The sequence below is a fragment of the Buteo buteo genome, chromosome 16 (genome assembly GCF_964188355.1).
Source record: "Buteo buteo chromosome 16, bButBut1.hap1.1, whole genome shotgun sequence".
Classification (NCBI taxonomy): Eukaryota; Metazoa; Chordata; class Aves; order Accipitriformes; family Accipitridae; genus Buteo; species Buteo buteo.
In genome coordinates this window covers 26827774-26848681 of record NC_134186.1, presented here as the reverse complement: position 1 = coordinate 26848681, position 20908 = coordinate 26827774, and the positions used below count along the sequence as shown (strand labels likewise).

The 20908-nt window shown below is 41.4% G+C and overlaps 1 protein-coding gene across 3 annotated transcripts in view; it reads left to right on the top strand.

The window, feature by feature from the left end:
• Positions 1–20908, top strand: part of NAV2 (neuron navigator 2) — a 421304-nt gene that overhangs the window by 224229 nt on the left and 176167 nt on the right. Inside the window, exon 1 of one of the 3 annotated variants that reach the window (XM_075048235.1) lies at positions 1454–2001. The exons of the other annotated variants lie outside the window; for them this stretch is intronic. Coding sequence (XP_074904336.1) covers positions 1951–2001 — 51 coding nt within the window. The 5' untranslated portion in view covers positions 1454–1950. Of the gene's footprint in view, positions 1–1453; positions 2002–20908 lie in introns of those variants that run through there. 3 annotated transcript variants of the gene reach the window in all.

Below are 20908 nucleotides of genomic sequence, written 5' to 3'. Positions count from 1 at the left end.
TTTCTTCAGGAACATACTGAATGGGTACATGAAACAGCCTAGCCAGTAAAATCATACAATAGGGGAACTTTTAGCTAAGAAAGTGATCGGTTTGGGTATAATTTGGTCCTTTTTTTTTTTTTTTTAAATGTCTTAGCTGTACTGTGAGAACAAATTTGTTATATTTACTCCTTTTGGCCACTGAAGCCAGCTGTGGGCCTTAAGAAGGGCCATTCCAAGTACAGGATCATGGGTTCAAGTTTTGCAGGCGTAAAGCGCGTCCTCAAAAAGAGGCTCAAGCGCTTTAGCTAAGCAGCAGCCACTTGAAGGCTGAGACCTCCAATGCTTCGGTGGCAGAATGAGTCCTGGGTGCTTTTCTGTAAGGATTGTATCTTTTTCTGGGAACATTAAAGTGGTTAACACTTAAAAAATGATGGCAAGCTGACAGGAGCTGCTCCTGGGCTCCCGGTCCGTTAACCCTAAGTTATGCCTGTGGTCATTTCTTGCCTCCCCTCCCGCAGCCAGCAAAGTTCTCTTTATGTGCCTCAATTTATATTTGGAGAAAGGGTGGGAAAAGGGCAGCCTGGGCAATTACTTCAAACACAGGTATTTTTTTTTTCCAGAGTCCTCCATCATTCATTTGTGGCCTGGCAAAACGAAAGCCACGAACGAAACCACTTCCCAAACCCAGGCTCGGCGAGCGCTGGCTGGGGACGCGTTTGGGGTGCGTGGAGCTGCTGCTGGAGCCGCCGTGGTCTCCGGTCCCCCCACGGACCCCTCGTCATCTTCTCCAGAGCAGAAGGGTGAGGAGCAACGGCCAAGTGCGTGGCGTGAGGCTCCTTTCCCCGCTGGTGATTTCATAGGATGCAGGGCAAGATCAGACACGAATTTTTCCGCAGTTGAGTATCTTTTTGGACTGCTAGGCAGGGCGAGATGCTTCAGGGGAGCAGAAGAGAGATTTCGGAAGGATGCAAGAGAGAAGCTGTGGAACAGCCTGGCATTTGCATACATCTTTAATAGCTGTATCTTAAATACAGACCGTGTGGCAAACTGATACTTATTGCCATTAAATACAGCTGTTGTGGATATTCTAAATACTCTTACTAATCTCTGGAAATGCAAAGTTTATGCTCCTGAAGCTGATCTGTCATGTTCCGTGTGTTGAAGTATTTTTAAGGCAGTATATTCTTTTCTGTTTTCCCCTTTCCTTTTTGCTAAGGGAAAAGTCTAGTCCTTTCCCATCCAGCAGGCTTAAGTATAAATGAAAGGCTGAGTGAAGCAGCCTAGATTGCACTAAATGCTGATAAAACCAGCCAGCTTTAGAATCTGAGCTCTTAACAGCGTCAAGTTGTCAAACTCGGGAGAAACCTGCTGTAAATTTACTGGTTTGCTCTAAAATGTGCCTGATACCCTTAGGCATCTTCCTAAACCGTAGCTCAGTTGGAACTCTGTTCATTTCTATTTCCAAATATTTCTTTGCAAAATAGTCCCTTTCACCTTCACTGTGTGCTTAATTCCCTATTTCCCCCCAACCTTTTTAAAAAAAAAAACAAAACAACAAAAAATAACAACAAAACCAACACAAACCCCACCAAACTCCCGTTTTTTTCTTGCTCGGTCCAGCCGGAGCAGAGGGAACCCTCCTCCTCGAAGGGGTTAAAGGCGATCCTCCTCCAAGAGCTGGCGGCTTGCCGTGGGAGGAGGAGGAGGAGAGACTGGCCGGCCGCCCGCTGCCTCCCAGTCCCTGCCATCCCCGCGCCTGCCGGACTTTGGGATGACGCGGGAGATCCTGCCGTAACCTTCTTGGCGTTTCTCTTCCCCCCCAACGTGAGCCATGTAGCTCATCCGAGGAGAGCGACCCAAGGATGAGCGGCCACCAGGGAGGGGACGTCGGGGCGGTGAAGACGGGGTAGTAAAGGGTTTGTAGCACCGCCTGGTCGCGGCTCCTCCGGCAGGTGCTCGGCGGGGACGATGAGCGTGATGCTGTGGCGGTGGGAACAGAACAACACCACCATGAAGCTGGTAAGGGTTTCGGAAACAAAACCTTGGGAAGCCTGGTCGGACTGACCGGTGAAAAAGGCGTTCGCGCGGCAGTTTGTTTTCCCCGCGCGTTTCTCGTTAGCAAACGGGAGCTTTTGTCCGGAGGAGGTAAAGAAATACCTAATAAATAGTGAAATAGGTGGGCTGGAAGGGCTGATGCTGAAAGGATGTTCTCTCCGAGTGGAATGCTGTTTTGCAATAGTCGCAGGCGGATCTGTTACTCATTAGTTCATCTTTCGGACTGTTTGAGGTTGTTTTGTGTGGGGTTTGAGCTCTGTGGTTAAGCTCATTTAAAGTCAGAATAGAAACGATGTGTATAGCTCTCACCTTCCTTTATTTGTTGTCTCTTTCACTTTTTCTTTTGGGAAACAGTTTTCTCTCTTTCAGTCCTGCTGGAATAATTTTGGCAGCTGGGAGCATTTTGGGGGTTTGTTTGCTCAACAGTTCGGTTTTAACCCCCCCCCCCCCCCCTTTTTTTTTTTCTCCTTCCTAGGAAAGTAAAAACAACCCCACTGTTCCCTGTAAGTAGAAAGTGTGTGGCTGCTTCATTCCTCCAGCATAAATGAGATCAGGAAACCCATGTATCTGCCTGTCTCTTTGAATTACTGTCCATACCAAGATTTAAACTCTGGTCAAAACTTAGAGAGACTTCCCATGAGCAGTTTTTTTTTCTAAAGCTATTTGATGTAAAGAATATCAAGGCAGTGGCTGTCTGAGATAGCTTTAAATTTGTTTTTTTTCTGTTTCTCTGGCAGATTACTTAAACAAAGAAAATTATATTTCTATGCAGTTTTTGTATGAAAGATTTCTTTTCCTGAGAAATTTATGGTCAAAACCAAGGACTTGCTACAGGTCTAATCCTTTAGCCTTTATATGTGCAAACTCTGTTGAAATCCATGTGGGAGTCAAAGGTACCCAGCACCTCTTTGTATCGGGCTCTGTGATCACAGAAATTTATAGTGCATCTAGTAATTTAACAATCTCTGTTTTCACATACTTCCCTTGCAAGGAATGAGGTGATAACACATGTTAGTGAAGGAGTAGTCTGTGCTAGATAGAAAAGCAGCTCTTCACGTGGGGTCAGATAGTTTGGGATATTTCATGCATGAGTAGCCACTGGAATAATGAATTTGTGAGCTGGCGGTGAAAATGTGCAGCTTAGTGTGGGGGTTGCCCAAGCATGGTTCCAGCTGAAGCCAAGTATTTTGGAAAGGGAGGTTAAAGCGAGCCCTCTCTCCCTTTTCATATGCAGAGAAAGATCTCTTTAGGAAGCAGGGCGAGCTGTGTACACAGGTGTATTAAAAAGTCTTTGCATATGCATTGGCTTTTAAACCAGCCGCAAAGGGACTTTACAAACAGAATAAGCACCTGTAGAGAACTGAGCGTAGTGAATCAAGCAGAGAAAAGCAGATGTGAGCTGAGAAATAAAATAGCTGCTACTATTCAAGGCACAAAAAAATTTAACCAAGTGACGCTCAGAGTGCTAGCAAAGTGCTGGATTTACCACCAGCTCCTTTGGCAGGAGGAGAGAAGTATAAAAACCTTCATGCCGTGCCTTATTCCCGACTCCCTCTCCCAGTAAACCAGCAGAGGTTTATTGCCTCCTGTAATTAGGGGATTGTAGAGATGGCTCCTGCGGGGCTGCCTCCTGCGCGGCGGTGGTTTGCTGGGTGCTGGGGCAGGGAGAGTTGTGGGTGCTCCTCGGTCTCGGGGGCCTGGCAAGGCTCTGCCCAGGGTGCTCGGATGAGCTGAGCCTTGGGTGGAGCTCTTCCATAGGCTTTGGCTGGTCTGTAGTCATAAAATGGATCAAAGGAAGCCAGCTTTATAATAATAAATAATAATTAGAATCCTCAGATAAGTGACTATCAAAGTAAATAGACCAGACGACGCCCAATGAAAATGTCTTAGGCATCTGAATAAACAAAATAAAAAAGTTTTTTAATTGGCAACAACTAAAAAGAACTGAAGACCAGAATAAAATCTTTGAAATAAATAAAACATAAAATAAATAACCACATATCTTGCAGGAAAGAAGATGGAATGAGACGTCCTCAGCTGTTTGTCATGGTATTTAGCTGCAAATGAAAACGTGCCTTTTATAACAACCAGTGAAGGTGTACTTTTCTGTTCTTTCTCTGGCCATGAAGTTTTACCCGACATAAATTTATTGAATACAGAATTTCTTACAGTTATCCCTGGTTCTTTGGCGTAACTTTTCAAAGGATTTCAAAGCACTTCCCCAGCAGTTCACAGAGTCTTAAAATAATTTCCGCTGGATCCCTACGAGCGAGAAAGACGTCATGACTCCTTACCTTACTCCTGAAAGGCAGGTACAGGCTCGGTCAACATTCAGGAGCGGGCAGCAGGGCTTTTGCAATAGCGGAGGGCAGGAACTGAATCAACATTGCGCTGGGTTGGAATTAGCGATGGAGGGTGGTGGTGCTATCGCTGGAGCTGGGGAGGACTTAAAGGGCCCGAAGGATGCCCGCAAAGCACCGTGCCCTATGGATTCCCTTTTGCTTTCTCTCCCTCTTCCTTCTTTTGGTCCAGTGAGGTTTCTGTGGAAGAAAGAAAGAGAAAATGCTTGTCAGCGTTCGCTTAGGGTGAGCTGATTATGGCTGGTATACCAAAAATAACCAAACGCATAGTGTTGAGAGTTCTGGGTGGTGGTGGCAAGAATCGCTTCTGTGGTTGAAAGCATGAGGTTCAGAGTGGGAAAGCTTAGGGTTTTTTCTGATTTGTAATATAGGGCTTTTTAGGCAGCTAGTGATAAATGCCTTTGCCTGCTATTACCACAGAGTGCCCAAATACCAAATCCTGCAAGACTTAGTTAATTGGGTAAAAATTGGGATGTTGCTGTAAGAGCACAATGCAAAAAGAGGTGTCTAACTCAGCTTGAAACTCAGTGTTGGTAGTTCCTCTTCCAAAATATTGCTCTTGAATAATTTGGGGGCATGGTAGCCTAATTTCTATCGCATACCACTTTACAATCCATTTAGCACCCATTTTATTTGTGCGTTTTCTTTCGCTTTATGAAAAATATATCAGGGGGATTCTGGTGTTTGAGGCATGTCTTCCTAACTTGCAGCCAAGGGGACTTACAATAAACTAGGTGGGAATATGGATGTAGAGGATTAGCAAGTCTGCTACAGGTCCAACTCCTGATTAGGTTATTGAAAAATTGGGCTTGCTACTTCTGTGGGTGTAGAAATAGATTCTGAATACAACAGTATAAAAAAGAGAGAATGAAGAGGTTATGGGTGACTTCTGCAAGAGTCCTTTGCTGAGCTGCTGCCTTAAGCCTTTGACCCTTTTTGTTTTTGGAGGGGTTGGTTTGTGTAATACAACACTGCACTGCAGCATCTATACGAGTGTTTTTCCGTCTTATTCTGGAGTGATGCCATTCGTTTAGTACATTTGTCTTGAGAGTTGATGCTTTGGTTGTTGATGCTTGTGTTAGACTTTCTACCACTTCACTGCTTTTCTGTTAGGTATGTATCGTGCCACTCCTTAACGCTTAAGAAAATAATTTTAAATATTTGGAAACAAGTGTTTCAGAAATATTTGAAAATCATTGCTATGTTGAATGTGGCATTGTACACTATTGAGTTGAGGGTAAACCAAGCAGACATAAGGCTGTATGTGAATAGTGTCATCTTCACAGCCAGATTTTAAATTCAGACATCTTATCTGTTAATTTAGCTTGGGAACCGACTTGATGACTTGATGACATCTTCTGAAAGACAGACACAGAAGGCAAATTGTGTTTTTTGTTAAGGAAAAGAAGCATAACCAGGATCTGGAGATGACTGTCTGATCCATACAGAGTCCTTAAGAGTAACTTTATCCCAGCTTTTTTAATAAATAGAGTCACAAAATAATTTAGCTTGGGAGGGACCTCTGTAAGTGATCTAGGCCAACCCCTTGCTCAAAGTAGAGCTCGCTTCAACAAAACATCAGGCTGCTGTGGGCCAATTCATTTTGCCAAGCTCCAGAAACGCACGGCTTCTATCCTAGTGTTTCATCACTTCCACTGGGAGAATTTTTATCCCTAAATCTCCCCAGAATTACCCTCGATTCAACCCGTGACGCTTGCTCGTTTCTTGCTGTGCAACCGTCTTCAACCACCCTCCCTAGATGTTTGAAGACAGGGACCAGAGGCTCCCACCTTCTCCTCTTGGGTTCCAGAGGTGGAACAAACTGGGCTCCCTCTCCCCCTGGCAGTTTTCCCCGCTCGCTTGCATTGCTTTAAACCTAGCAAGAACTGGCATCTAGTTCCTAAAACATTCCAGAATTGATTCTGGAAAACTTTGAAAATATTAGGGTTTGTGTTAATCATCTGTTTGGGAGGGTGGGAAAGACCCCGACAAAATGTTTGTACAAATCTGTTCGTCACCTTGAATTCCCTGCGTAACACAAGGTTGCTTTTATTGCTGGATGTATTTCCTGGGCAACCGTGACAGGCTTCTCGCCAGCTGTTCCAGAGCATATCGATATTATTCCTGGGTGTTCAGAGGAGTGGCCAGACAGAGTAACCAAGATCGCTTTTTTGCTGAATAGACTGTGCCTACCTTCTCAGGTATTGCCAGCTCTCAGGAGAAAGAGTTTGAATTTAGGTCTCCTGCTCCTTTTCATGGTAAGTGACTTGTGCAAGGGTGTTAACCTACCTAGTTTGACACCAGAATTCCTTATTCCTGGGCTTTTAAAAACAACTGTTTAATTCTAATTCTCTTTCTGTTTTACATTTGAGATAGCAGAACAAAATTTCAACATACAGTGTAAAACCTTCCTCTCTTTTTTTTTTTGTTTAACTGTTATGAGTCAGCTACACACCTTACGCAAACACCTGTTTTTTAATGTAATCAAAGCAAGGATCTTTCCCGCTCACTGTTTTATGGCTTTGAGAATTTGCAAGGGGTAATATATTGTTTTTGTCATGATTGAAGGTGGTTGTAAAAAAGCATGTGATCCTTTTATTTATTTATGCAAGGTTTAAATTGTCCTGGTTTTGAGCAGCCCCCAGCCTTGTAACATGTGTATACAACTACGAAGTGTGAGAATGTTCCAGCCTTTTACAAGATTTTCCCTACTACTGTTATCAGCAGAAACATGGTAACTAACCTATCTGGATATAACTGGCAATAGATAACCTTTCCAGGGTTTTGTTTTGTGTTTGGGGTTAGGGGTTTTTTGAGCCTGCAGGCAGCTAATGAATGAAAATGGTATGTAAGTCTTCTCGACAAGACATATTCTGGGTCTGATGTGGAATAATAAATGACCCCAAGATAAGCCCATATTAAAAGTTTTTGTTTCTTTAGATAGAATAAAAGAAACTTGATTGAAGAGCCACATTAGTGTCGGCAGGAGCTAGCATTTTATTGTGAAAGGTACCATAAACAACAGTGTTTCAAAACCAGTTTTCAGATGCACAAACATTTGAGCTTGTTAGGATTTTATTTAATGTAGTTTTATTTGTAACTTTTTTTTTTTCCTTTCTAGGAAGGAAGTAGCTTTTGTCTTTTCTCAGTTGGGATTAGGTTTATGGGATATAAGAGCTGGAGAAAATTGAACAGAAGGCTGCTCAGCTTTCCCTGTTCACCTCTATTCTTTCTATTTTCAGTCTATAAACCTTAAATGGTACTTACTAAGCAGATAGAGTTCTGTTTTGATTTTTCTCTCCCCATAATTCTTTTCTGTTTAGATTTTAACATGTTGAATAAAATGAGAGAAAAGAAATGTGTGTGTCTTTGCCTAAGCACTTTATATAAAAAGACACCTGTAACTTACAAATAGGACCAGATTCTCATTTTCATCGCAGCCAACAGACTCGTGGTGTAGGTACACCTTAGCGTACAGCCAGCCAGAATCTCACCCTTATTGCGAAGATACCGCAGCGAGGACTATTTGCACTTGCATTTGCTCAAGCATGAGGGCTGAGGGGAGGGAGGTTTCGAGCAAGGATGCTTTTCCCATCCTTGCCCTTGCACCATAAAAGACCCTGAGCTGCAGGGAGTAGGGAGACTTGCTCCTGCTGAGGGTCGAGGAAGGAGTTGGGCCAACGTCTTCCTCCCAGACCCCTGTGGCTGGTGGAAAATGCTGCTCCATATGGGCTACGTAAGAAGGAATGATGTCTCCTGCTCGTACAACGTAGCTTAGCACCACCCCGAATGTGTCCCAGGAGGTAAATGGTGCCAACTAGACCAGTACCTGAGTTTTGCAGAAGTTAATGGGCCATAAGTTGGGTAAACCACTGGATTTTTAGAAAACGTTCTTATAAAAATAAGAAAAAAAAGTTGTTCTTGTAAAATTGTGAGTTAATTCAGAATTTTCCCTGTGAAGAGAGTGTTAAAAGATTTATCAGCATGTATAAGATTTCTGTCCTGGTTTACACATGGCTGCTTTTATTAAACATTTCCCTTTAATGCTCTTATCTCAATGTGCCTTCTGGACTAATGTGTAGCATACAGCAAAGAAAACATACTTATTTGGAAGAAACACTTCGTTCTGGAAGAGATTTTTCAAGTGCTTAACTTAAAAACTGCAACAGAAGAATTGACTGGGATGATAAGAGGTTTGGAAAGTTATGGTTTGATAGACTATTTTTGCTAACTGACTTAACTATACTTTTCAGTAAGTAAGGGAAGGAATCGCCACCGTTCCCTAAGCTTTTGCTATCTATATTAGTGACTTATAAGCCGTTTATTTGAATCATCATAGCATTATCTTGCAGCTGATAATTGACTTGATGTTGGAATCGGATCACAGACCATTACAGAGCTCTTCCAAGCCGTAAACTTTGGAACCTCAGCCAGTTGTTAGATGTCTAGATTGAAGGCTTAGGCGCTGGCACTCTACAAAGATGATAATGAATAGCAAAGTGCAATTCAGTATTTCGTAGGTTAGGATGTTTCTGAACAACAGTGTTGTACATCATCGTACATTTCCCACCTTTCTATTTAATCACAGTTAAGGAAATGTTCTTTTGACCCAGAAGCCTGCGAGCATACAGTGCGTTAAAAGGACGCACGTGTCTTTTTCCTGAGGAGCATCAGTCAAGAAAGGACAACACAGCTGTGAACTGCAGTGTCATAAGTCTCCGAAAAGGGCAAATTTGTTCCTAAGAGGTGTCAGGAAAGGTGCCTTCGGTAGAGATAAGGAAATATGAATGCAGTGAAACTACCAGGAGGCTGGAGAAACCTCGTACAGAATATTCTATACAGTTGTGGTATCCTTTATGAAAGATCAGTTCAAAGGAAACGAGGGCTGTTGGGTTGACCAAGAGAGAAAAATCTGTTTCCTTGACTCTTAGAACCAGGAAAACAAGGATAATGTGGGCATATGAATATTCTCTGTAAAGACATCAAAACACAGCAGAGCTTTTCTAATCAGCGTGGGCAGGTACTGCAACAGGCTCTCTTTCAAAGAGGGAAACTTCAACAGACCTTTTAGGAGAGACTTTGATCAATTTATGACAGCAGTTGTGTCACATAGTTAGTTAAACTGCCAGATATACAGGTACTTTCCAGGCTGTGTTCCTGTTTAACTCCAGGAGCTCTGGCTTCGATAACTGGAATGTGTGTGCATGTACTGGGACTGGCTGGGATGGAGTTCACTTTCTTTATAGCAACCCACGTGCCTAGCTGCTGGCCAGGGTCAACCCACCACAGTGCGTATGTGTTTGGCACAATATAGAGCTATTGAAATATTGTATGAATGTTAAATATCTAAAATCGTATTAGGCAGAGTTCTTTAATTGAGGAGTTGACGTCATTACAAAAATCAAAGAAACTAGAAAACAATATTAGTAACGTGTAAATGCTTTAATGTGAATATTCAGTTGTTTATATCTCCATGGAAATAAACACCATATTATAACTCTTATGTTACAAGCTGTCACATTTCAGTGCAGATATCATTAAAAAAAAATACTACTTATATAAGGAACTTCAGAAGTGCAAATCTAAAAATGTATGTAGTTGTTATATGTTGCTTCTTTTATGCTTTCTGAAATATTCCAGATTAATCTGTTTGTCTGCCTTAATTTAGAATTCAGGTGTAGAGATTTGAGCCTCATTCAATTCTGTTCTGTGATTATGGCAGTAAACAGACTGGAAAGGGATTTGAGGTAGGCTATTCTTCAAAGAGCATTCCTCTTGTGGTACAGGATGCCTTTTGGGAGTGTAGCTTGATTTTAGTTTATTTACTTCTGTCCCTCACAGGACACTGAGGGAAGATTAAAAATTAGATACACTGTTCTAAAAACCTTATTATTTCTTTTACTGCCAATGGCATGTGGTTTTGTGCTAACTCTTCTTTATTCTAGAGCACAGAGGGATAGGTGCAGATGGTGGATATTTAATAGCATGTGAGATAGAGGGAATTTTTTTTTAATCAGTGTCAGACTTGGCTGACAATGTACTGATTAACATAACGATATCACCATGTTCGTGGGTATAAAAATCTTAAAACTAATTAGCTTGCATTCTCTTACTCTGTGGAAGGCTGGCCCCAAATTTTCCTCCGGCTTCATCTGCTTTGATGTCCGCGTAGCCTGTTCATATGCATTTGAGGGGGGGTTGCCAGCATGTCTCTTAGCTGTTCTGCTCTTCTTCCCTGATGTTCCTAGGCAAAGGACATCTTACTCTGTGAAGTTTAAATAAACCAAATCCTTAAGAGTTTTCTTTCGCAAAACAGTTTCTTAATTTCCCAAGTCCTTTTCTGTACCATTTCTAGTCTGAATTCCTCCTCCTTGAACACAGGTGACAAGAACTTTACGAGATTTTTCAGGTGAAGTCTTACCGGGGCATTGTACAAGGTCTTTAATAAGTCTTAATTTTCATAAAAATTTTACGTGTGAGTAAGCGTTCAGTCTCTCAGCCAACCAGTACTTGCATTTTTTTATTAGCAGATAGTTCATGACTAGGGTCACTATGGTGAGGCTGTGACGGCTCAGATGTTTTCCATGATGCCTTTCTGTCTGAGAAGTCTTGCTTCAAATATTCACCATTCCCTTTCGATATGCTTGTTTACTGGCATAATAGATCCGCTTTTTCATTTTGAAATGTGCACAGTTTTAGTTGACAAACATGAAGTCCTTATAGATCATCTGGGCAGTTACTAGATTTTATTATAATGATCCTAATCTTGTTGTCTAAGGAAAATGATCCTACATAACTTCTGTTAAATATTTCTTCAGGGTAATTACTGTGAAAGTGGAGGAAGAAAGATGATTTTGGTGTGGAAGGGCATTGTACTTTAGAGAGGCTTCTGAACTAAGAAGTAGTTGTATATCTTTTTTTATCAGTGTCTTTTTAAATGAAGTACTACAGAACTTCAAGAGCACTCCTGAGTATCCAATTTCAATTAGTTGAGTGCTATCACTGTTTTAGTATCTTACCATCATGCCTACATGGTGATGTGATTGATAGTCACCAGTGAAACAGTTGGGCATTGTAAAGCAAGTTGATTTTTTCCTCTGTGCTTTGCATTCAGAGATTTGCCATAAGGGCTGTTACCCCCCCCCCCCCCCCCCGGGAAATCTTTAGAAGTTGTTTGTTTGTTGGGTTTTTTTTTTAAATGACCAAAATGCACGTAAATAACCTGGGCTCAGAATTAGACTACCATTGGATTCAGTACAGGGTACGTGAAAAGATCACCACTTTCAAAGACTTACCTGAATTCTGGCTTGGTTTTGGCAGAGGCTTCCAAATCCATGCAGGTGCAACCTTGTTCTCCTGAGGTGTGATATGTGGTTTAGGATTTAGAAGGTACAAATATTTGGTGTTTGATTTTGGTTTAAGACATTCTAGTGGAAAATATACGTTAGGAGAGGATCCACAATGTAGGAGACCAGGATTTTTAAGGAAGAGGTGACTAGGGAAGACTTAGTCTGTTCTGACCTTCTGTAAAAACATTTTATTTTCATGACTAACTGTGGATTTTGGAGGCAAATTTTTGGCCTTTAGGAAAACATTATTTAAATCCTGACATTGCCTAGATTTGTTTACTGAGAACACAACCATGTTGTATGAGGTGCTACTGAAACATAAATTGGCAGCTCTTGTCCTGGAGGGGTGCAGTATAAATATGTCTAAAAAGTATTATCTCAATAAGACAGACAAGGGGTGGAGGGGTGTCAGGCGTATAGAGCAGTAAAGAGATTTATTCAGGGCTGAAAACTTTATTTTCAAGGAAGACGAGGAGGAAATACACCTGCCATTCTGGGCACCTCAGTCTCATGCAGATACGGTTCTTTTCCTGTCATTTCAACAACCTATGTTTAAAATATTGAAAATACTGCCTGGTTGGCTTTTTCCGTTGTTGAGAGAGAACGAATGTATGTAATTAGGTACCCTGCCCCCACATCAACATGCAACTGGACCTCTCTGTCCCCAGATAACCTGTCGTTAACTGATTAACAGCTACGGCACTGAATGGCCTTTGCTGCCAGGAGAGAAAGCCATCAGGCTTCTGGCTTTTTTTAATGCATTTATATTGTATGGTACTCGGGTTTTCTGCTCCGCAGTCCTCCGTTGCTGGGCCCAATCCTGTTTCCGCTGAGGTCCACGGCCAGGCTGAAGAATGCCAACCTGGCTCTATGAAGCAAGCAGGAAATTTAATACAGACTTGAGTGGGTGCTTGGGAGGCCTTCCTGTAAGATTATACGTTTTGTACGCAAATAGAAGTACGCAGAAATATATTGAGGGTCACTTTGAGCTAAAGAGAAAATGCGTAATAAATTTAGTTTTTGTACTCAGAGGTAAAACAGTATCTGGAATCCAAACTGCATGAAAGCAGTCACTTAGTTTTTATGATAATACTTAATACTATGGTTACTATCCATTTTCAAGCAATTTTTTTGTTTGTTTTCTAAAGTAAAGATCTTTAGTGTCATTTTGAAGCTGGAGCAATTGGAGGATTGGCTACATGTGTTTAACAATAATGTGAATGGGGCCATGTGTTGGGTTCAATTTGGTGTCAGCTGTTCATTGCTGATCTTCCACTGGTTAATTTAATGTTCTCTGACATTTGCTCAACATGCTTTTTTGCTGTGGGTTTGTTGTTGGTTTTTTTTTTTTGCTGACAAGTGATTGCTGATGAATTGACTCATTAGAGAATAAGGGAGTCTCGAGATAGCATAAAGCAGTATGCAATACATGTGGGGCCCCACGGATCATTTGCTAAATATTGGAAAGGAAAGGGAAATTTTTAACCCCATGTAAAAATTATAGGTTTATTACTTTGTTAGACATCTGCTTTACTGGTTAGACACAACTGATGCTAATTGCGTTTAAGCCTTCTGTGGGGGTGGAGGCTGGTCCCAGGGCTAGTAAGTACTTCTATGAGGTCTGTTAGTCTTAGCTGTGCCCATGGAAATATCAGTCTGCTAATCTGATCTTTGGGTTATTTGCTTTTTGAGACAAGCATCTGCAGAGAGTTGGGAAAATAAAATGTCAGCAGCGTGAAGCAGGTGTCCCTGAAGCATTTGCAAAGCCCTCCCTTATCCTTATGCTTTACCCGAACTTTGTGACGTCCTAGTTTATAAAGAGAAAATGTAAAGTGTTTAGAACACTACACAGACTAACTCATTCAGATTGTCAGAATAATGTGCCATTTACTAGTAGTTATACTAAAAATGGAAAAATCGATAATGTAGAAATACAGAAACAGATGTGCTAAAGGCAGTTATATTACGTGTAAATGTTTCACTCAGAATTGTATTGCTAAGAGCTTATTTTCTGCATTACTGGTTTGCAAAGCACTGGATGAATTGTCAGCATATAAAACTGCACAGTCTTTGCCCGTTGTACGACAGGCAGGTGCTAACAACTTCTCCTTTGGACTGTGGCTTGGCTTTTTGCTAATGAGTTGATGGAGATGGGTTAAATCTGCTTTAGGGTACCCAGCATCAGCATAATGCCATGCCTTGTTTTATGCCACATATGCTCTTGGGGGTGTTTTTGTTTGTTTAGTTTTGTTTTCATGTTCTGGCTACAGTCTCAACATCGAAGATTGCTTGATTTTAAAGTAATCCCAATTCTTAGCAGTTATTGCCTAAGATAGTTCACATTCGATAATTATTTCGTAGGTCAACTGTGTTGTAGCAGTAGTAAATTTTTGCCTTATGCATTAGCAAAATGAGGTTTAAGGACTTAATGGCATATGCCCAAACCTGCATCCATCCTTCAAAACCTCTAGGAACTTCTGAACCGTAGCAGAGAGCTCTGTTTCTTTTGCAGGCATTACTGTACCAGGTTAGCAGTATTCTTTACGGTGTGTGTTGGGAAATGTTAGTTTCTGCTGTTCCTGCATGCTCATCAGAACTATCTCTGCATGACTCCGCTGGATGTGTCCATGGACTTAAACGTGAACGTATTTTTTAAGTGCAGAAGAACAGTCCTTTGGGGGTAGTGTCTGGCATGGTCATTGTCATCACTGCAAATGAGCTGTTTGGTGTACCTTTTAAATTGGAACGGCATAGGCTAATTTTCCTGATCACCCTGTAGAAGACGACACTTTCGCCCGAGAACTAGAACATCGAGTGAGCATGAAGTTGTGCTCCAGCCGCTCCTGGTGTTATGGCACTAAACCGAAAGGTTGGTGGTTTCGTGAATTTTTGAGAGCACTTAACATAAAACTTATATTGATTTGCTGCTTTATATCTTAAATGGAATTATTGTTGAAGCTGATAACACCCATCAACATCTTAAAATCAGATTTCCTTAAGAAAGTTTTTTTTATGGCCATGGTCACTTCGTGATGACCTTGTGGTCTGAAGCTTGAAGATTCCTTATAATGTAACTTTAAAAAAAAAAGTTTGGCCAATCTATTTTTTCATTATGTAAATGAAATCAGTGAGAATCCTGTTGAATTTAGATCCTTCTCATGTTTCAAAAATGAAATTGTGCTCTGATTTACTTAAGGTTTCTCCTAGAATCTTTGGGTCTCCTAGATGGTGTTGCGGCCACAGTGGATTAACTGAAACTAATTTCTGTAAGGATCCATTTTCCCCAACTCCTACTCTAAATATAAATTTGCCCTGTGGAGCAGAGCAGCTGCTGCCTTTGTCAGCTCTCATATAGTTCAGTAGGGTTTTTTTCTTTATTAGTCTTTGTGTCAGAATCGCTCTGATGGAGACAAGCATGCCCTCCTTTAATGCATCCCTATAAGTGTCACTCACCTCGAGGAGGTCCTTAAAACGATGTTCATGTCTGAGCTGCAACGGAACTGGCCCAGAACCACAAACTAATTGTCAGTTCCTTGAATCTATCCTTCTGATTCTCACAGGGTGTCACCAGCTTTTATTCCTTGAAATGTATTTGTCGTTTTGCTGAGGCTGCCGTACGTGTTACAGCGATAAATGCGATCGCGAGTGGAAGTCTGATGCCCAGCAGTCTTGCTCTTGGAGAATCCAACAGTGATGGCTCAGGAGAAAACCTGCAAGAGAGGTCTGGGAAGTTATTTGTAGAGATAAAAATGGATAATCCATAGCATCCTAGCGATTAAGAGATTGCACAAACAAAACTCACACAAAAGTGTTGCCAAAGGTGTTAAAAACAACACTGCGAAAATGATAGTACGAAGGAATTCTGTGGTAGAATTGCCACTGTTTGTTTTTTTTTTTAAACAGTACCAAAAAATAATGAGCTGCCTTTTTCTTTTAGGTTGTTTTAATAGTAATTTTAGATTTCATTCACAACTTGACCGTCCGCCTGTAGCTGAATTCATTTGCTACAATTCCAAGTTTTAGACACTGGTCTTAGCCTGCCTTTTGAAAAAAATTGCCCGTAACCTAAAATCTCCACGTTGTACTACAACAGCTATTGTAAATATTTTTTCTTTCTTTTTTTCGGGGGGGGGGGGGGGGGGGGGGCTATTTCTAAAGCTTTACGATTATGCAGATGGGCCTGTAGTTGACAAAGAACTGGAGAAAGTAATGCTATAAATATTCGTTGTGTTTGAGCAGAAAAATAGACAACCAGTCTTGATAGTTTAGGTGGTGTTGGTTTTTTTCCTTCGAGTATTGGTATCTCTGTGGTTAATTTCTGAATTAAGATTTTAGGATAGATGTATGCATATGCCCTTATTTTTTTCTTTCTCTTGCTCTCTCAAAAAAACCCCCTAGCTGCATGCTCGTTGTTCTACATTGCTCCAACCCTTGCTCTAGGCAAAAAAGAAAAACTGATTTTGCTGATGTCCAGAAGCCCTGTTTCTATGCCGGTAGGCTCTGTCCTTCCAAATGATTACCAGTAAATTGCTCTGATTTTATCTGCAGCTATGGCAGTGTTCTTATTTGATGTTACTTTAAACCATACTCAGTTTCATACATAGATGTACTTTCACCTACATCCTGAGAGTTTACAAATTGGGGAAAAAAAAAAAAAAGTCAAATGTTTAATGTCTGTGGACCCCAGTAAAATGACCACAATGGATTAGTTACAGGGGTTTATTCCCTGTAAATTCCATATTATTTTTTCTTTTCATTAAACCTGTTACTCAGCTAATTTAAGAACATAAGTTTGCTGGAGTAATACTTTCCTAGGCGTAGGTGTTCAGGCAGAAGCAGGACTTAACGTAGGAAACTAAAAGCAGGATCTCAAACAGAGAAAGGGATTATGTAGGTGTGCATAAAATTACATAGGAATTGGAGTGATGGAGGCCCCTGCTAGGATAGTCTGCTGTCACTGCATTGTGCTTCCCGAATTCCCAGAGCCTGCAGGTCTTTTGATCGAGCTCCTTGCTGCCATATAATTGTTAAAAGACTATTAATAGCAATAGAAATATTTAAACCATCCGCATGGTAAAAAGGTACGTATCAACAGAGATCGTAAGGAAGTAAAATAATGAAGTCCTAGCGTGGTAGGTCGTGCTGTTCAAGACACAGCAATTCCCACTACGTATCTTTATGTTAAAACCCTTTGTGCTGAAAATAGATGAAATCTACAGTTGATCTGCCTCATGACAGTACTATTAAAGGACTGTTCTCTCTCTATATTTCTGAATAAAGCCTCAGAAGCAGCGCAAAAACTGTTCCCTCTGCTTGAATGATTTTTTCAGGAAGGTGCAGAAGGCCTTTAAGTGGCCGCTAGCTATGCAAGGAAGCTCTCGAGAGGAGATGCCTGAACCTCTTACGCTTGTGGGAATTGTGCCTGTACTTGCATTTCTTGATCAGCCATAAAATATTGTTTTAAATTATTAATCAGTAGCCTGCTATAAATTTTACTTTACCGGATTTTTTTTTTTCCCCCCTTTTGTAGAAGGTTATGTTAGAGGTTCAGCATCAGAAATTTCAGTAAAACCCTACAGTATTGATTTTAATTGCCAGATCAATGAAAGCATAGGCTGGTGTCACTTCAGTGAACCTCTCTAATTAGGAGCATAGGATTTGCCATCGCGGATCAGGCTGATGGTCTACTGAGTCTATGAGTCCAGCGTTCTGCCTCCAGCAGTGCCCACGCTGGCTGTGCTGGCTGTGATGGACGGCTGCCTCCCCCCTCTCCCTCCTTCCCAGTAATGCAGAAGGTCAGCCGGGGCTGAAGAAGCAGAATTTTCATCTTATAAAGCGCAGAGGATCATTCTTCATCCCAAAGACAGTGAATCGGTAACTGGGGTCTTGGCCGGTATGTCTGTAAACGACCTTTAGGGATTAAAAAAATACTCATCCTTTAATATAGCCATAAATTAATAACTTAGGCTAGCTGTTTCCTCTTAGGAGGGTTGTTTCTTAAATTCTTCATAGGTATACAAATAAATTTGACTGAAAAGGTCTTTGGTTTTGTGACACAGATTGTAGTGGAGAAAGGGGAGCTAATGAGTTGTCACTATAATTTCTGTACTCTAGAACTTCTTTATCCTATATATTCCCTTGGTCTGCATCCCAGACCGGCACAGTGCCCTTCTCTGCACTTTTGTTTGATCTGGTGCCAAATGTCTTCTAACCAATTGTCTTCTAACTGTATAATTGGCATATAGATCATTATATAGAAAACACTCCAAACCCTTTAAATGGTAGCAGGAGGAACTAAGCTGAAAGCAGGGTCAGCGTAGGCAATTTAATTTAGAAAGTTATCAGTTAGTAGAAGATACAGTTAGATTCGTGTTTGTGAAACAGATGGCCAACTGCAAGATGATTAGATTAGGTTTGTTATGTTTGTGGAAATTAATTCAGCACTTCATTTTTTTGTTTGTTTTGGGGAAGAAAAAAAACACAACTTGGATGATTTGGTAACTGCTTAGCAGGAACAATTTACGGAGACCACCTTATTCGTGTAAAATATGGCAAAACCCTGGTGATCCCTGGGTATGCAGAAAGCCGTGTGCTGTAGCCTGATTTCTAGTATGTGTCTCAATATAGTAAATGACACAACACCACCAGAAATGCTGCCACGTATGGGTGAATGGTTGTTAGTAGTTTCAAATGCAAGAATTTTATCTCAAGATCACATTAGCAAAACATTTAGGGTGTGGGCTGTGTCCCCCCATCTGTCAGTTGATGCAGATATATACACGTATCTATTCCTTTTTCTCTCTTCCTCATCAAAAGTGAAGATCAGAATTTAAAGTTCTGGAAATCGAGTGCTTTTTTAGATTTTAAAAAAGTGTCTGAAAATTTGTCTGATTTTGATGGCTATGTAGAAGCTGAGCTGTTGTGATAAGCTGTCTCTAATTGGGGTGCTGAACCCTTCTAAGACTCTTAGTCTTTTTCTGCATCTTTGGGATCGAGTCTTTGCCACACAAATTAATGCTCAGCTGTCACAAAGTATTTTTCACTATCTTAAAAATGCAGCTTAAAATAAAAATAGGTCTTTCAAAAGTAGGTCACACCTAAGATTTGTCTAGCCAACTGTCCCACTTCTGACAGTGCCCAAGAGCAGGAGCGTTAGAAATAGAAGCATGGGTAGAATATACAAAAACTTTCTAGAAAGAGAATTGGCCCCTTCTCATTCTTACTCTTACCATCAATAATCTTCACAAATAATGGACTTAATATGTAATTACCTAATGGCCGACTTCAGTACAGCATTCCTGTTCAGAAGAGTTAAATGTGTGCTAAGTAGTTGAGGCTTGAGTACATGCTTGAAGCAAGTGTGTGGTCAAGTGCTTCCTCAAGTTTGGGTCTTGTTTCCTCCTTCTTTTGTTCCTTCCATCTCCGGATTTTTGCATTCATCTTGCCTGGCAGATACAGCAGTGAATAGGTTGTTGGCCTTTGTAACTCAGCTGCACTGATTTTTTCATCCATGCCTCGGTTACGGTTTGCTTTATGTCCTTCCAAGTGTTAGAAAGCACTACCTTTTGGCAACTTCAGAAGGATTACCTCTTGTGAAAAATGTTGGACACTGAACTAAATCACATTTTACAGAGTGAGAAAAGCAGTGCAGATGATTCATTGGGTTTTGAGTGGCGTTGGACATCCTGTTCACGGGAGCGGAGGATAGTTTACCGGTGACTTCAGAGCGTTGGCACGGAGTGAACCTACCCAGCCCCTGGTTTTGAAGACTCAATTTTTTCAATCAAGCACTAAGCAGACCCAAAAGGGAATGCTGTGTTGTCCTTCTTGGCTAAAAGAGGGCTAGGTTTTGGTCTCTCGGGCGAGACAAAGGCCAATTTCTGTAATTCCCTAATCCCCTCAGCAAACTGATTTTGTTAAAAATTAAGAAAAGCCTTTGCAACATTTTTGGCCTCACTATTTGGATCAGGTAACTTTCATCAACACACATAGCTAGGAGTTGAAATGGTTTAGAGTCATGTGCCTTTGAGACCAATTTTGCTTTCATTTGGAGTTGCTTCACAACTGTGAACGTTTTGGTGAATTAATCCTCTAAGCAATCAAGAGAAAATGGATTAGAGGAGTGAGTTTGTGCTTAAGATGCTACGTGGCAAGTCAGGTTTCATTTCCAGCCCTCTTCAGATTGGTGTTATTATCTTTTGGAGTCTTTTCCTTACCCTTTCTTTCTCAGAGTTGGATACGGCAGTGATTGTTTTGATCCTGCATGCGGCCGTGGCTCTCTGCCCAGAGGAGAGGATACTGAAGCCGTACGGATTTGTGACACCAGGTGAAAAACACCAATGAAATTACAGCAGCTGTTTGGAATGGTCTGTTACACCTTTCCCAAATAGAGAAAATGAGTCCTGCCTTCATTAGAAAAGTTTAGAAGATATATTTGCTATCACAGGCCAAGCGTGCCAAAATTACGCTGAGTTTTGGGAACTGACCGCGTTGAGCATCGTAGTATTGGATGCTTCCAGCAGAAAGCTGTCTTTAAGAGTGTAGTTGCCTGAAGCTAGATCTCTCTTTCTTCTTCAATGGTCAGGGTTTTTGCGGGGGGAACACGTGCAAACCTCCCCATTTCTCGCACTCCGATCCGTTGCCTGTCTTTGCATTAGCAGAGTTGTCGCTCGTGGCACAGTGGGGTGTTCCTGGGCCCGTTGGAGGTGCAGCACTTGGTGCTACGTAGGTAAAGCAGCTACTTCGTGTCTTGGATGGTCGTGGTACGTCGTGTTCTCTTCAAACTCCATCAAAGCCCTGTTCGTCCCCCACCTCCCCAAAACAAACACACACCTCTGCAGGCGGTGAGTGGGCTTTGCTGGAGGGGAGAGCTGATGTGGAGACAGTGTGGCTACCAAGTTGTTTACTTTTCACGGAGCAGTTAAAAGACCCGTATAGATTTTACTCTGGCAGAAGTGTGCCTTTTGAAAAATAAACAGGTAAAATGTCACACATCTATCCTTCAACTTGGCAAGAGCGGAGGTGGAGCAGTCATCGCTTCTCACCTTGTCAACACTGGCAACGTTAGTTTTTTAACGTTAAAAATTCAAGCAAAGCAGCTTACGAGGGCCAATTCTCTGTATTTTTAAGGGATGTCAGCAACACGATCAGACCGTGGGATTT